The following is a 17,089-nucleotide window of genomic DNA, read 5'->3' as shown; positions in this document are numbered from 1 at the left end:
TGCTGAATGCTGATCTCTCGGGTCCCATTTGTTGTCTTCTATGCACTAACCCATCTGAAGAGCGTGAAGACCTTGGGGTTAGACAGGCAAGCCAGACCAGATAGTATTAGCACAAGCCGGTCTACATGAGCAGCACATAGGTGATGGACACATTTGAGGGTAACCTGTTTTTGCAGCCCCCTGCAAGATTCAGGGTGGCAAGGGGGCAGCTATCTTTGGGGACTGACTCGGGAAGCACCTACCCAAGTGTGGCCTCAGACTCCCTCAACAGGTGTGGATTTCCCAGGGAACCTTCTCTGTTAGAGACATTTTTCAGGAAATCTATAAATGGGTCTTCAAGAGGCTATGGTCTAGGTTCGTTTCCACAGGTCTGGGACAATCTGGGCCTAGGTACAGAGCTCACAGAGCTGACCTTTGCCTTCTGTATCCTAAGCAGGTCAAGGCGTTGTCTACCAGCATCTCTGAGAGCTGCACACACTGGGCTGTCTAGAATTAGCACCCCGGGAATACAGACGTGGACCAGCCACAGCCTTGTTATAACCAGCTCATACCATGCTGGCAACAGAATCAATCCCACAGGGTGGGTTCTCCATGGCCCCGTTGATGCATTGAGGCCCCTGGTGGCTTTTTCTTAAGTGGCCTCTGGAGTCTTCCAGGGCCCTGCACAGCAAGTTCCTTTGCCTCTGATCATTGACCTTTCTCCAGAGGATGATAACTTCAAGGAACTAGGTGATCCTACTTAGTGGATAATAGACTTTATACAGAGCTGATAGCCAAATGGAGCACTTTGCAGAGACTAGCCACTTATAGTTGTAATCAATGTTGAGAGCAGAAACAATGTTCTGTATCAAAAAGAAGACAGGCTAGGGGAGCCAACTGGGGAGGAAGAAAGGATGCAAACCGCCTTGTGAGGATGCACCCAAGCTTTGGGGAAATCTTGAAGGACAACAGCCTCGGTTTCAGTCTCCCACCTGATCTAGAGCCCCTGATGTTAGGCAACCTCGTCGTCTTGGCTGTGTTTCAGGTGAGGTGTGGAGGGACAAATATTAGGGATTTGGAGTCAGTTGATGTGCCTTTCTGTTGATACGGGAAAGTTGTCAAACCTGTGCTCTTATATAGTGAGTTCTTATGCATTCTATACTGCCCACTTTTTAGAGCTGTGGTGTGATTATTTCAGTTTTGTTAAAACTGAACTCTCTCAAAAGCCACCAGTATGAAGACCTTGAGCATGCTGACTAGGGGCCTAAGATACCCACTTCCTGCCCTTGAGTTGAGTGAAGGACAATGTGTCCAGGTGTATGGACTCAAAAGTGTCATCAGCACCTGGCAGGTAAACTCCCCAAGAGCACCTTGAAAGAGGTATTTCTGTTTTAAAAAGAATAATAAGCAGAGCTATGTACGCAGGATTCTGTGGAAGCACCAGTCTGTCTCAGAAAGCGGGATACCTGAGTTGTGACTGAAGAAAACTGGAATTTCCCAGTTCTTCCCTAAACCTGCCCCCTGGCAGATGCATGAGCGAGAAATAACTGCTTTCCTCAAGTTGATCTTATTTGATTTTGAATCTCCATACCAACATGCAAAGTAGGTGCCTTACCCTCTCTCTGTTCATGGATGAGGGAGCTGAGGTTCAGAGAGTTGGTTTCATCAGTGGGGACTGAGTCTGGACTTGAACCCAGGTTAACAACAAGCCCCTCGCTGTAGTGTTACTCGTGAAAGTGGCTGTCTGGCATGGCCTAGGTCTCTTACTTCAAAGAGCAAAGGGATGCATTTTGCCTTTCATGTCTTTCCAAGTCCCCTTCCTTCACTCTGGTTTCAGATTGCCAGCCTGGCTCCGGTCCTCTGTCATTGGTCAGTAACTCCCTGGGTCATGTTCCACACTAAACGATGGAAGTAATTGCTTCAAGATGTGGCCTGTTACAGAGAGAAGAAATTGAAAGGCCACTACTTTTTATCAGCTCCAGTCTCAGACTGAGCTTTGGAAAAAGGAAATGTTGGTTTTCTCCGAGATGTAAGCTTTTTTCCCATCTCCAGGAAAGGAGATGTCTTTGCCCTTCTGGAAGAGGTTACTGGTAGTGGTGAAGCAAGAGGGATGAGTTATGATTTTGTTCATTGGCTTTTTGGTTTTTTTTTCCCCTAAAGTTTCATTACATAGTTTCATGATGTAGTTTCATGATGGTTTTCTAGTAACAAAAATTATCTGCCTCACGTACCCCCCACTCCTGTTCTGCTGTGTTCTGTCCAGAGGCAACCTGGTAACAATTAGGAGAGCAGAAGCTAATGCAGCTCATGAAACCTGTCCCCCTTCTCTCCAGCCCCCTGCCTCGCCACACCTCACCTCTCCCCACATTATGGTAGCCGCATGATTCTGAGAGACTCCTAGCTAGATCTACCCTGTAGGTCGGAGCAGGGACCAAATGGGCTGGATCCAGTCTTTAGGCTGAGAGCTAGGGATCCAACAACGTTTCTCTTAAGGGGTAGACCGAGTAAAAGAAACTAACAAAGGAGATGGAAACGAAAAAAGATGGATCAGGGAATTGAAAGGAAGGATGGGATGGCAAGTGTTATCTTACACTGATAAGTGGATGAAGAGTTAAGTGGTTGAAAGCTGAGAAGCACATGTTGCATCTGAAAATTTGGACTTCGGTCTCCAGAGCCAATGTTTCTGTTTCTGTGCCCTACCTGGTGAAGGCAGAAGCTGGGTTGCAGGCATACAGACATCTAGTTGAGAAGTGACAGGGAAACGAGGAAGAAGAGGCAGTAAGGGTAGAATATTCTCTCTAGAGCTTGGCTGGGAAGGGGTGAGGAAGGGGATGAGGAGAGAGTGCACTCATACAGACAGCACACACAGAACATGCCTTTGTCTAGTGAGAGCACAAGAGAATTGGTGGTTGCTTAAGGGGAAGGCAAGGTCAAGAGGGAAAGTTCTTTCGAATGTCAGAAATTTGATCATGTTTATAGCCTGAGGAATGGGAGCTGATGGTGAAAGAGATTAAATGCCTGTCAGAGTAGATGATTAATGGTCCTACCCTCGTGTAGCACAGACGGGGTGGGAACTTCCTCACAGGCAGGACAGAGGTGAGGGAGAACCAAGGACCATGTGAGTAGTCGTCATTTGTCCTTCAGACTACCGGCTGGAGAGAGAAGCTGGACCAGAACTCTGAGAGATCACAGCCAAATACTAACGATTGGCCAGGGAGGTAACTTGAAAGCCTGAACATCAAGCTGTGTGGGGATGGCATAAAGTCTAGAGACTGAGAGATAGTCAGCAACGGGAAGGCGGGTCAGATGGGGTAATTCCAGAGCACACTATGGGATCCTTGTGTCCCTGAGCATATGCTTTTCATGTGCAACCTGGAAAGTTACTAGGCTTGAGAGTGGTTCTTAAAGGTGAAAGAACCCGACGTGAGATAGGGGCTGGCTTGCTCTAAGACATGGATTTAAGAGATGTGAATGAATGAGAGATGATTCCAGGAGATTTTAAAATAGAAAGGATTTAAGTTCAATGAATGATCAGATTATTTTAAAATACCTTTCCAGGGGTGCCTGGGTGGCTCAGTCAGTTAAGCATCCAACTTCAGTTCGGGTCATGATCTCGTGGTTTGTAGGTTTTAGCCCTGCATTGGGCTCTCCACTGTCAGCACAGAGCCTGCTTCAGATCTTTCTCTCTCTCTCCCCCTCCCCCTATCCCCCTCCCCCTCCCTCCCCCCCCCTCTCTTTCTCTCTCTCCGCCCCCCACTTCTTCCTCCTGCTTGTGTGTACACGCACTCTTTCTCAAAGACAAATATTTAAAATATCTCTTCAGTAAACAGGAGAGGTTATTTGAGGAGAAAAGGAAGAAAAGGTGGGGTTTATGGCTGGAGGAGAATGGGAAAGATTTGGAACAGTCTCTGAAAAGAGCCAACCAGAGATGAACACAAGGGTGCCAGGTGGTGTTGGAAGATCAACTCTAATACGATAGCATAAATTTGTATGGAAACCAATTGGCATTATCAAGTGTCTTGTACCAGCAATTTTCAGGCCATGGGGAGTAGAAACATAGACAAAAGACCTTGAGGTTTGGCATGGACTGGGCTCTGGTAAAGCAAATGCACTCTAGGTCTAGGGGCAGGGATGAGCTGGAATGAGGAATTTTCTGGTCCAGATATGATACAGTTGAAATGACCTCAAGGTATGGAATGGATAAGGAGGCAAATATTACTTAAGGGAAGATTGTAAACTAGGAAAACAGGTAAGTAAATGGCCACAGAAGAAGAAATGAAAGATTATTTGAGTCAGTAAATGGGAAAGTTGAAAGGTCAGAGGACTGTGGCCAGAGGAGACTGTATCAGAGCTGAAGACTTTAGAATCAGAGCAAATGCTGTCTGCATACAGATGATGGCTAAGTTGGGGCCATCCTGCTGAGAAACTGAGGCAAGGTGGAAGCAATACCTGTTGACGTGTGCTAAGAAAGGAGAAACGAAAGTGGATATTGGAAGACTAACAAGGAAAAAACAAGGATGTTGAAGTTACTGAGGAGATGGAATGTGCCCAAATAGGTAGAGAAACCGTTGCTCAAAAGACAAAAGCCCTGAGGAAAACGAGAGACTATCTTGGGTTCTGGAATGTGCTATAACTGAATGGTGCCATCTTAGAAGAGGAGGGCAGATGGAAATGATCAGTATGGATGGTAAGGATCTGGAAGCATGTCCAGTAAAAGTTGGATTGTCAGAGCAGGATGGACTCCACTTGAGATGACTGGGAAGGATAGGTAATAGGCTGCAAAAGTCAGGATTCAGTTTCTGCTGAAAGGAGAAGGAACAGTTGAAAATGTAGGGTAAACCCTCTTAAGACACACATGATGGAGAATATAGCACGTAATAGTGGCTGGGGGCCATGTGCGCCTGGAGTTGGGAAGAGGACTGGATGGGCTTGTTGAAGGCTGATTTTGAATTCAGGGAGTAGGATAGTATTTACTGATGACAAGAATGAAGGGTAATGACAATGAAAAGTAGAGGCATGTGCTAATAGGTATAATACCTGGAATATAATTACTAATAACTAGAAAACCTACTTGGAATATTAGTGTGACGAGTTGGAACTCTGATGTGACCAATTGGAATGGCTAGTGGGACTTTAGTATGACCAATTAGAATATTATCCTCGTCAGCTGTATAACTACCTGGCAGCCTACAACAGCTAGAGGGATTTTGGCTATAACAGAAGTGGAGTAGATTCCTAGTTTTCAAGAGATACATTCTGAGGTTTTTTTTAATACCACCAAGGCAGCCTCATGAATGCTGGTTAGCAGACAAACTGTATATTAAGTAGTCAGGCACTCAGTGGGCTGTGTTTTTAACAATCATGTCCCTAGGCTTTAACATCTGGTAGATATTTAAAAACATATTTGCTGAGTAAATGACTAAAATCTGGAATAGAATGGAACATTCTCTCAATTGTCTGTACTCCCAAGCAATTGTTACTATCTGATTTATAGAATTGCTCCTCTTTCCCTTTGCATTTTTGGCTTAGAAAGCTCACATACACAAAACAGCCCATTTTTAGCCGCTCACAGAACTTCAGGGTAGGAGTTTTATACCAACTATGGCTCTGACCTCAACTTCTTTTCCTACCTGCTCTCACTTTTATGATTTTACATTTTAACTTAAATCATCCATTTTTCAAACTGCCTCGAATCATTTGTGGAACAAAACAGGTAGATGAAAGGATGGAGAAATGTGGAATGAGGTGGTAGAACAGAAGGGCAGGTGAGGGAGAGAGGAGGTGGGAGTGAGTAGGTGATGTCAGGGAGACTTATTTCTTCAGATGGCCTTAGCACCAGGGTCTGGTAGAGAGGGTGTGCTCAACAAAATCTTTCTTTTTTTTTTTGATTAAAATAAGATTTAATACAAATTCTTCTGCATAAGATTAGAATATATGATCCTCTATAAAAGTGCTGTTGAAAGATTGAACATACTTTAAAATAATTGATTTAACTGTTGATTAATTTATCCATAATATAGAAAATATCAATGGACTATAAAAATTATATTTTCATAAAAATATAATAATATTTAAATACCATATATTTAATACACAATTGTATATTGACCTAGAACATTACTTTATTTTTCAGCATTACTGTAGGTCTAAGGTTTCATGGCCAGCAAACAAAACTAATTTCCTCTCTCTTTCCTCGCTGAAGTTAGTCATGTTCTTAGTAGTTCTATGGACAGGCCTTCTTGGGGAGAAACTGAGGTTTCCTTCCAAGAGCCCAAAGGAGTAAGAAATCCAGGCCTACCTCCAGCCATGTAAGGGAGTAGAAGGTGATACTCCAGTCTCCCAGTCAGCCTTTATTTTATTTTATTTTTTTTTTATTTTTTTTAAATTTTTTTTATTTTTTTACTTTATAAAGTTTCATATTTTTTTAACATATGCAATTATTTTCCATCATTTACAATACAGTAGTTGCAATGACAGTTTGAGTGGCTATTTCCTGGACTTCATGAGTATTTGTTGATTGGCTTTTTTCAGCATGCATTTTTTTCTTTTATTTCCCTTAACATTCTTGGACTTCTTCCTTTGTTTGGGAAACAATGTGATACGTTAGACAGAAATGAGGTTTGGAATCAAACAGACTTTGGTTTGCAAACTAACTCACTCTGTTATTGTTGATTGGCATGTGACTTTGGCCAAAACAAGGCCAGTCTCTGGGCCAGATTGTTCATCTGTTAAGTCAGGATAATATTTACTGTCAAATCACCAGGAAGGTTTATTGAAAGCATGTATGTAAAGTGCCTAGTGAGGTCTGGCACAGAGGAGGCACTCATTGAATCTGTGACTCTTCTCTCCTCCCCCACCTCCACCATTACACACATTGATCTGGTTGACTCCTCATGACCAAGTTGCCTGCGGTCCTTGCATAGCAGTATCACTGCCTCCACGCCATAAGCTAGCTTCAAGTCTAGCAGAAACAGGAAGAGCTGGCCTATTTTGCCCAGTGCCCCGTGAGATCCTTCTGCTGAACTTCTAGGTACTCGTCCCTTCAGATTAGCAGATGGACAGTTTGTAGCTTGGCTTTCTGAGACACTGAGGGCTTTGGCCTAGGGAATTCTGTTTTCGCAGTTAAAATATGTGTCCTATGTGGTTTGGTTTATAGTCTGAGGACAGTTCCGAATATGTGAAATCATAGCTGTTGGTCAGAATGTTGATCACCCTTCTTGTATGAGGCTTAGGTTGCCCAACATAATATAGAAAGTCCATACTGAGATGGGATAGTGTATCTTTTCTGTTTGCTCGTTTGGCTGCTCACTCTCCTAATAGCCATCCTACAGTCTCCTTGCTGGGAACCATGTCTCCCGTGTGCCAAGACACTGGAGGGCATGGACCACGGCCTTTGGCCAATAGAGAAGTGTTACCCCTGGACCAAGAATGCTCCTGGTTTTTGAGGTCCTTCATTATCCCTAGTAGTTCCCAGCAAGTATTTTGTCAATCACCTTTGTTTTTTGTCTTATTTATGCTGATTAAGTATATGTATTAACAGCAGGCTGTCTACTATTGTCTTGTTATGGCAGGACTGATAATCTCCCTAAGTCTGGCCTTACAGTAAGGAAAGAACAGCTTTCTTACTTACATCCCATAGTGGCTAGAAAAGATCCATGATCACATAAATAGGATCCTATCATTCAATAAATACTCATTGAATATCTGCTTTATGCTCTAGTTCCCTCCTAGGCTCATTGCAATGAGACCTTACAATGAAATTTGTTGAGGATGTGGGCTGAACATTAAGCCCAGAAGGTGATTTGGAATCTTGGTTTTAAAGAATATATTGTTGGGGCGCCTGGGTGGCTCAGTCGGTTAAGCGTCCGACTTCGGCTCAGGTCATGATCTCACAGTTCGTGGGTTCAAGCCCTGCGTCAGGCTCTGTGCTGACCGCTAGCTCAGAGCCTGGAGCCTGTCTTCGGATCCTGTGATTCCTTCTCTCTCTGACCCTCCCCTGCTCACGCTGTCTCTCTCTCTCAAAAATAAATAAAAACATTAAAAAAAATTTAAAGAATATATTGTTAATGTAAGCTTGGGTTTGTGTTTTGTTTGTTTTGGTTGAAAAGACCTGCTGCTTTACATTAAAAATAGAGATGAGGAAATTTAGTTATTTGAGCAAAACTGTCCATTTTTCTGTATTTGGAAATAATGGTTTCTATAGGCAAATGTGGTTTTTGAGAGCTATGGTTCACATTGTTTCTCAGAGAACAATGGGTAGTGGCAGGGGCTGTGCTCTCCCTGAGTGACCCAGTATTGGCTGAGGCCTGTCACTAATAGACCTGTCCTTCATCTGCGGCGGTCTCAGCTCTGTTGTCTGACACACCCCTTAGAGATTGCCTTATGTGCTCTGGATGGAGCCACGGTTGTCCTTGTTGCTATGGAGCCTATGATTTTGAGATCTGGTTTTGCTTGCAGGAGCTGCTAAGTCGCACATCTCTTGAGACCCAGAAGCTCGATCTGATGACTGAAGTTTCTGAGCTGAAGCTCAAGCTGGTTGGCATGGAGAAGGAGCAAAGAGAGCAGGAGGAGAAACAGAAAAAAGCAGAGGTGAGTGTGATATACCAAATTCTGGGGGATTCATATGGTTTTAAACTCAGAGTGGGGAAACCATGCCAATGTGGATTCTGGCCATCTGGTCAACCCCAAGCCTGGCAGACCCTGGATGCCAGAAGCATCAATGCACTAGAGACGCAATGATCTGTTAATACCAAGTTATCAGGTTTTGCTATGGCTGCAGATTTCAGCAACGCCCAAACCACCCAGTTTTGGCTCTAAGGCTTTATCCTCCCTCAAGCTGCTGACAAGGATAGAAAGGGAAGCAGTGGGGGGAAAGGGGGCGGGAAGGATCAGGAAAGATGTGAAGGGATCCAAGATGTCTTCTGTGAGAGCCAAGGTAATGGCGATGTTCTGGGATGAAGTCAGCTGCCCAGTAGGCCACCATCACTATATCCAAGGAGTCTGGAGATGTTCTTTGATGTACCTTTTACTGGCCTAGATGGAACCCTTAGATTGTGTGTTTCTTTCCTCCTGATAGGTGAGCCCATGTACAGGCCTTCTGTTAATGCCTTCCTACATTGTTCTTGTTTCTGTTTTACGCTCCATAGTGCCATTGGCCAGAACATGCCAGATTCCTTTTTGGAATAAATGTTTTGCATAAATTTCTGGCTCGGAGTTGCTTTTGTTGAGAAACAAAAAAACATCCTGTTTTGACCTTAGATAACCACCTTCTGTCTCTACCTACAAGCCCCCTTATTTGCAGCTGGCATGTAAGATGTAGAAAGAAGATAGGCTTTAGGTTTGAAAGCATTCAATCACTGACCTAACTGCTTAACAAGTCTTTGAACTTCATTCAACAAGTTGGCTGTTTAATTTCTCTGAACTGTCTTTATCTGTAAAATGGGTAACTGTGTGAAGTCCGAATAAAATCACAAAAGTCCCTGTCATAGGATCTGGCACCCTGTAGGTACTGGGTGTATGTACACTTCCTTGCCATATTTAGCTATCTCCAAAATGTAAAAATGGCTATTGTTCCTTTCTATTAAGCATCACCATTGTTGTGCACTGAAACCTGCCCTGTTGCCGCGCTCACTGGGTGGTAAACACTGGTGACCGAGACACTTAAAATATGTGGGCAATTCTGTGCATCGCTTTAGAGAAGTCTGCCCTTTGGTGAGTAGAGTTGCCAAAAGAAGATCTCTCCAGTAAGCTGGAGAGGCGTCTTGTAGTGATGAAGTGGGCAGGCCCTTGAATCCGATCTTCCCACTGTTATGCAAGCTAGGTTGCTCATTAGCTTTGTGATCTTAGGTGTAATACAACCTCTGTTTCTTCCTCTTCAAAATGGAGATAGTAAGCCTTCCTATTTCCTGGGTGATTCTGAGCGGGGTATGAGATAATGCATGTATAGTCCTTAGCATAGTGCTGGACACATAGTAATACTAGCCTTAACGATTAATTACTGATGTTGTCATGAAGCTGCAAATGGACATGTAGATTAAGATACATTTACAAACTGCAAAATCATGCCGAGTGAAAGCTTATCAGTGTGAAGAGTTAGTTAAATACACTTTCCTTTTTTTTTTAATAAAATTTTTTTAATGTTTATTTTTGAGAACATGAGCATGGGAGGGGCAGAGACAAAGGGAGACAGAATCCAAAGCAGGCTCCAGGCTCCACACTGTCAGCACAGAGCCTGACATGGGGCTTGAAGCCATGAACCACAGGATTATGACCTGAGCCGAAGTCGGATGCTTAACCCACTGAGCCACCCAGACACTCCAAACAGACTTTGCTTTTTGAATGTTCAGAATGAAGCAACTGAATTTTCTCCAGGTTTGGAGTTTGTGGGGGGTTTTTTTGTTTTGGTTTTTTTTTAACCAGTGTTTCAAGATGTGTGATGACATGTGAACATAGGTTAGGGCTCTGGGGGCAGAATTCAGTAAACTCAGAGAAGCCTTAAAGTGATAGAGACAACTCAAAACCACTTAAAAAAAAAAAAGGATAGGTGTGAGATTATTAGGTCACATAGCTTGAAGAGTCCAGAGTTTAAAGTCCAGTATCACACTATATCTAGATGTCATTAAAAATCAGCCTTAGAGTATTGTCTTGGATCTGAGTTAGCCTCATTGTCAGGAAGGGTCTCTGCACTACATCCTATTAGCCCAGAAACCCCTGCAGAGAGCGTGTCTCTTTCTCAAAGATTCCTGCAAAAGCCCTGGGATTGCCCTGGGCCAGTTTGGGTCACGTCTGGTTCTGCACCAGCCAGCCCCTCGGGAGCACGTGGGTGTGTGTGAGCGAGTCAGTCTGGGAAAGAACGCAGAGTTAGTACCAAGCAGAGCCAGCTCCGTTCCTTTCTGGGGAAGACGGAGTGGAGGGAGAGCTCCCACTTCTGGGCCAAGTATAACGAAAGCAGTCATTTTGCTGTTTGCTTTATTTTTCTTTTTCTGAGGGATTATGTTTCAATCTTAATTTTTTGTTTTTGTTTGCCATTAGGCTATTCATGCATGAGGCAACATAGACCCTGAGCTGCTGGCCTCGTTCCTACCAGATAATGGCCCTTCCCAGTTGCTAGTACAAACAGTAGGTTTTTACGTGGAGGAAGTCTTCTTTAGGCTGTTCCAACCTGTGATGCTCCGTGCGCAGCCACATGACCTGAAATGCATTTCTCCTTCTTGTAACTGAACATAATCTTTGCTGGTATGCTTAGAGGCTCTGCCGCGGTCTGCAACTATGTGGAGCGCCAGAGGCTTAAAACCATGGAGAGTACTGTCATGGGGGCTCTGTCGTCCTGTGCATGGACGTGTGCAAGGGCGGCACTGGGCTCAGGTCACCAGAGCTAGTACTTCTGTGAACAAAGGGAATGCGGCTTCCCAGCCTGCCTTGCTGCTGGGTTTTTTTCCAGTGAATATACTTAGCCCAAGGCCTCTTGCTTGTGGTTTGGAAAGGCAGGATCTTTCTGTGTTTTGTTTTCTGGGGTAGCTGGATCTGAAATTTCCTCTATGCAGCTCAGGCTTTATCCTCAAATTCCATTTTATGTTTCAGTGAAAATTAAAAAAAAAAGTAAAAAGAAAAAAGAAAAAAAGATACTGTTAATAAGAGCATTATAGGCTGTTCTTTCTGTCAGACTCTGATCCCCCCCCCCAAAGCCTGTGTCCTGCTGCCTGTAGAAATTTATGGACATGATTATACATGGTTGTCTATAAACCTAAGGATGTCAAGGTGCAGGTTGCTTGTCAAACGGAGACCATCCTGGCAGCCAGTCTCGCTCAGGAGACTGCCATTGAGGTGTGGGTGAATACTGGGTTTTCTGTTTACTTTTCCTCCTGAGCCTCTCTCGGTGGCTCTGGGTCATTCCAGGAGACCCAAGCTTAGATCATTTAGGTTTACTCCTGAGAAACAGGACTGCAGAGGAGCGGCTGACATGGAAAGTAAATATGAGAATTAGGAGGATGGAACATAAAAGATCCAGAGGCAAAGGAAAACGTCTGGGTGGCATACCATCACAGGCACATCCCTCAGAGGCATCTTCCCTGGAGAGGAGTCTGGTTTCCTGGAGCCCTGGGGAGGCAGGGGGCCCCACAGCTGGGTCCCTTTATGAGATTAAAGAGCTCTGCTTATAATAACCAGAGCATCCTGTAAAGAAGGGAGCAGGGTCCAGCGTGTCCCGGAAAGTGGAGTCAGCCCAGTTGATCAGGCATATACTCAAATATGAAGAAGAGAACCAGAAAGAGTCTTCAGGATTTCTGGCAGGAAACGGAGTGTCTTATTACAGCACGGGTGGTGCTGACTTCCTTCTTCCTTCCTGTAGTTAGCACGTGGGAAGGGGGAAGGATTCTGATTTCTGAACTGGGGCAATCAGAATGTTGGACGTGGAGCATAGAGCAGGGACTGGGAAGATTGTGTTCGTTCAGAGAAGTTGACTTGGAGATACTTACTGTTTTTATTTTACTTACTTTGTTTTATTTACTGCTTTTTATTAGCCTAGAAAATCTCTGGCAGTTCAAAAATTAAGAGTTCATAAAGGTATATGCAGCAAAAAGTCTCCTTCCATGCCCGCCCCTCAGGCCCGCAGTCAGAAACTGACCACTGTGATCATTTCATTTGCACCCTCCCAGAGTTATGCCTGGATGAGCAAATTTATGTAGAAAAATATATTTGCACATATGCACACACATTCCCTCATTTTTGTACAAATGCACACTATTCTAGACCTTCTAATTTAGCACACTGGGAGTTTATTTCATACCACATTCATTAAGAAAAAAACTTAGATGATAGAAATATCTATTATTTCATTATCTGACCATACCTTCATTCATTTAACCTGTCCTCTTTTGATGGACATGTAAGTGGTTTCCAAGTATTTGCTACCACAAATAACTCTGCTGTGAATGGTCTTGCACACGTGTGGGGATACTGAAGAGGAATCAATGAGCCAAAAGGTACATGCGCTTGAAATCTTGGCAGGTACTTCCACTTTGTCCTGTGCAACGTAGAAGTTACATTGCCATCAGTGATGTGTAAGGGTGCCAGGCCAGTATTAAACAGAGCATGAAGGAAGAGGGAGGGAAAGAACTCAGTAATACTGTGAACAGGTTTAACAGGTAGGAGGGAGTGAGAAAGGCCACGGTTATGGGAGGCGCCCTGTGGTTTCACGTAGAAAAGAACCATAACGGTGAACTCTGATAGCTAGTGAAGCAGGAGTCATAAAGCCAGCTGAGATTACAACACAGAGTGGCCTTTAGAGCCTAATAAATGTCATCTGGACTTCATAATAGGGGACCCAAGAATGGGGCACAGCTATAAAAGGGTCTGCCTTTATGGGGGAGAAACAGACCTGTTAGGAGGGGAGGTGGGCCGGCCCTGGAGAGAACAAAGTATAAAGGAGAGTCGAAATGCCAAGCCTGAGGACGGACACACTGGAAGATAACACATGGGTTGGGACAAGAGGGGAGTGTCCCTGAACTGTTGGGATGGATGCACCACATAGTCACCCTGAGCAGAGGAGGAGAATAGATGCATTCCTGTCCGGGTCCCCAGACAGACGGAAGCAGACAAGGGGCTGTAACGGAAGGGGACAGCAATTGGAACGGCTCCCAAAAGTCCCCTCCAGCTTAACACGTATGTATTTGAGAAGTTGGCTCTTGGTGCCCCACTGCCCATTTGTTTCTACCCAGGGGGCAGAGAAAGAAACTGGGAACCGCTTCTCTGGTTGTAACGCTGAGGCAAAGCAGAGACTCGTTTAGGAGGGAAAAGTGATGGGCACCTTGAGAGAGCGGCCATGGTTCCGTGAGTCCGTGAGAGTGGGGGCAGGAAAGCCAGGCACAGACAGACGGGCACTGTGGACTTTCACAAATCACACCTTGGAAAGTTCAGAAATGGCACAAAAGGTGACTCAAGAATATTGAACTAAAAAAATAACATAACTTTGTGCAATCTCACAAATAATACTGATAAAAAGAAGGAGCTTAGAGGTACCCTGAGAGAAACTTGTTTCCAAAAGGGCACATATAAAAGGAAGGACAGGGGCGCCTGCCTGGCTCAGTTGGTAAAGCGTCCAACTTTGGCTCAGGTCATGATCTCACGGTGTGGGAGTTTGAGCCCTGTGTTGGGCTCTGTGCTGACAGCTCAGAGCCTGGAGGCTGCTTCAGATTCTGTGTCTCCCTCTCTACCCCTCGCCTGCTCACACTCTTTCTGTCTCCCTCTCTCAAAAGTAAATATTAAAACAATAATTAAAAAACATATAGAAAGGATGAAACAAAGTACACCTACAGGAGCAGCAGCAGCAGGGGTGAACCCCAAACAAAAGAACAATGCAGAGGACAGGAGAAAGACTTATTAAAGTTGTGTTCTCCATAAAAAGATGGAAGAAAGAATGGGCTCTGTTCTACTGATGCTTCAGGCACAAAGAAGACAGGACAGTGGCCCCCAAACTGCTCGCCATAAGTGAATTTTAAGTATCAGGGAAGTCAGGAAAGTTGCTACAAACTGGAAGTGACCCGTTTTCTTTTCTGTCTTCCCCCACCCCCCCCCCCAGGTGGCAAAGAAAGTTAGGTGGGTTCCATAAAATTTAGTCTGTTGAGGCTGGGCTCAAGCCCACGATGGTTTGTGGGAGGCCAGAAGATGGAGGGATTGTGCCCATTAAGGTGGCTTAGTCGGTTAGGTGTCCAACTCTTGATTTCAGCCCAGGTCATGATCTTGCAGTTTCTGAGTGTGAGCCCCACATCAGACTCTGCACTCTCAGTGCAGAGCCTGCTTTGGATCTTCTTTTTCCCTCTCTCTCTGCCCCTCTTTCGCTTGCAGGCTCTTGTGTGCTCTCTCTCTTTCAAACATTAAAAAAAAAAAAAGTGAGCTACATCAGCTTGATCTCCTGTGTCTGGCCAGGAACATGTTGGTGGGACAGACCTGGTAAATGCACACTTTGTGAGACATTGCACAAACCCTGTTTGGGGACTCTTGTAGAGGATGGATACTAAGATGGGCATTCTGGTACCCCCATGATATTAGCACCTACAGACCATCTCTAGGAAGGTTTATTGTAAGGGGTGAAGGTCCTCTGCCTTTACTCCTCCTGCAAATTGACCATTTTATTTTTATTTTTTTAATGTTTATTTTTGGACCAGCCGGGATTGGGATACATAATACTCTACCCAGACTGGAGTGATAGCTAGGTTGTGAGAAAAGGGGTGAAAGAGGTAATAAGAACCTGATAGGGGAAAATCACTAAAGGTAGGGAAGGAAACACTTCTAGAGGGAGGCAAGCAGCTTGAGGACAGGGACAGGCCTGTGATTTAACCAGGAAGAGGGCCCTGGGGCTGTGAGGAAGAGCCCTGCCCCTCATCAGTCAGTCCTGGAGACCTGAGCTGGTCTGCCTGGAGGCCACTGGTGCAGGGGGAGGGAGGGAATGGATGGGATGGTGAAACCAGAGAGCAAGTTTAGTCTCCTCATTTGAGAGGGTTAACAGTAGAGGGAGGCTTCTATACGAGAGACCAGCAGGTCTGAAAACCAGCAAGGCCAGTGGACTATGGAATAAAGGTTCTAGAAAAGAGTGCCCAGAGAGTGCAGAGCCACTGGGCTTTTGTTGCCAGCCATCAATGTCACGTGAGCCTTAACTGTGTCACCGCTGGGTGTTTTCTGTTCTCTCAGTTTGGTTCAGTTCTTCTGGATCAAACACGGCAAAGAGCAGCAGTGGGGGAAGTGAACTCACTTTTGTCGGATGCCTCACCTAAGGCTCCTCTGGTTAACCCCTCATGGTAACCTGAGGAGATAGACCCTCATTCTACAAAAGTGAAGAGCAATCTGCAGCTGCCCGCATGCTTTGAGCACATCATGCCTTTGCCCATCGTGGCTTCACTGTCTGAAACAGGCTGACCTCCTTCTTTGAGGAGGTAAATGCCGGTCTTTTATCTTGAGGGATTGCTTTTAACTCCATCCTTGGTTAACTTGCCATCCTTCCTTCTGCCCCAGGGCTCTTGGTTAGAGGATTAGATAATTTTGTTTTTAATTGCCTCCATGCTAATGAATTCCCAGCTGCATCTTCCCCTCCCCTTAGTCTTGCTTTTATCCATACCTATCTTTCCTCTTCTCGTGCCTACACATTCTAATTCTGTAACCCCTTTTGTTTCATTGTTATGCCCTTTGAGAGGGCAACCTTACCTATTTTACGAAGATCAAGGCCATTGGAAAGATCTCCCTTAATTTGCTGCTGCAAGAGACTACCTAAACCCCAACATGCCCTTTGTGCTTAGCTAATCCCACCCCCCAACCCCCCAACCCCCACTAGGGCTTCCATTTCCAGCTCCTTCCCTCCTTTAATTCCTTGCACCCAGCAGGTATGCTGAGTAGTTAAAGTATCAAAAGACTCTGAGACTTCTCATATGAAAAAGCATGAACAAACTGAATGTAGGCTGTCTTTCCTCCATTTAGCACTCCCAGTGGTGGCGAGTTCACGGCAGTAGACATAGAGCTCAACTGTGATGCCTAGTAGCTCAGGCCTGTCAGGCGGGAATCCTTGACCCTTGTCAGGCTTGTGTGCTAAGCCAGCACGGGGGTTTGGAAACCAGTGGCACACAGAACAAAGACCATGTCAGAGCCTAGTGTCTGCACTAGGACTGCAGATAAGAACACAGACAGCAGGGATGGCCCCAGCCCATTGGTGAGTGGCCCATCAAGGTGCAGGGACCAGTAACAATGAAGCTGGGTAGAGATCTGAGGTCCAGGGCACTTAGGCTTATAAAGGCCACCCTGACTTCTCAGCCCAATCTTCTTGTCTTGGTAGGAAGATGCCTTATAAGACAGATCACTCTGGAGGAAGACAGCCTGGACTGTCTGTGGGCCAGTTCAGGTGAGCTAGCTCAAAGGGTGAGTGGCTAGGAGGCCCCAGGCCTGCTGATGACAGCTCTGAGTCCAAATGACATCACTAGACAGGAGGGTAGGCCCCTTTGCCCAGCACCCTGTCAGCCCCAAGCTGCCACTCAGATCATGTTTCCCTTCTTTCAGTGGAGAAGGGAATTTACAAAACAAGACATGGGATGGGAGTTTTTCTTCTTAGACCCCACTGTCGCTACTGGGA

At 45.1% G+C, this 17,089-nt stretch overlaps 1 protein-coding gene across 1 annotated transcript in view; it reads left to right on the top strand.

Moving 5' to 3' along the window:
- Positions 1 to 17,089, top strand: part of PPFIBP2 (PPFIA binding protein 2) — a 143,776-nt gene that overhangs the window by 83,329 nt on the left and 43,358 nt on the right. The window contains exon 6 of the mRNA XM_029956607.1: positions 8,437 to 8,568. Coding sequence (XP_029812467.1) covers positions 8,437 to 8,568 — 132 coding nt within the window. The remainder of the gene's footprint in view (positions 1 to 8,436; positions 8,569 to 17,089) is intronic.

This window comes from Suricata suricatta, chromosome 11 (genome assembly GCF_006229205.1).
Source record: "Suricata suricatta isolate VVHF042 chromosome 11, meerkat_22Aug2017_6uvM2_HiC, whole genome shotgun sequence".
NCBI classification, from domain to species: domain Eukaryota; kingdom Metazoa; phylum Chordata; class Mammalia; order Carnivora; family Herpestidae; genus Suricata; species Suricata suricatta.
This window is presented reverse-complemented; position numbering and strand designations above follow the sequence as displayed.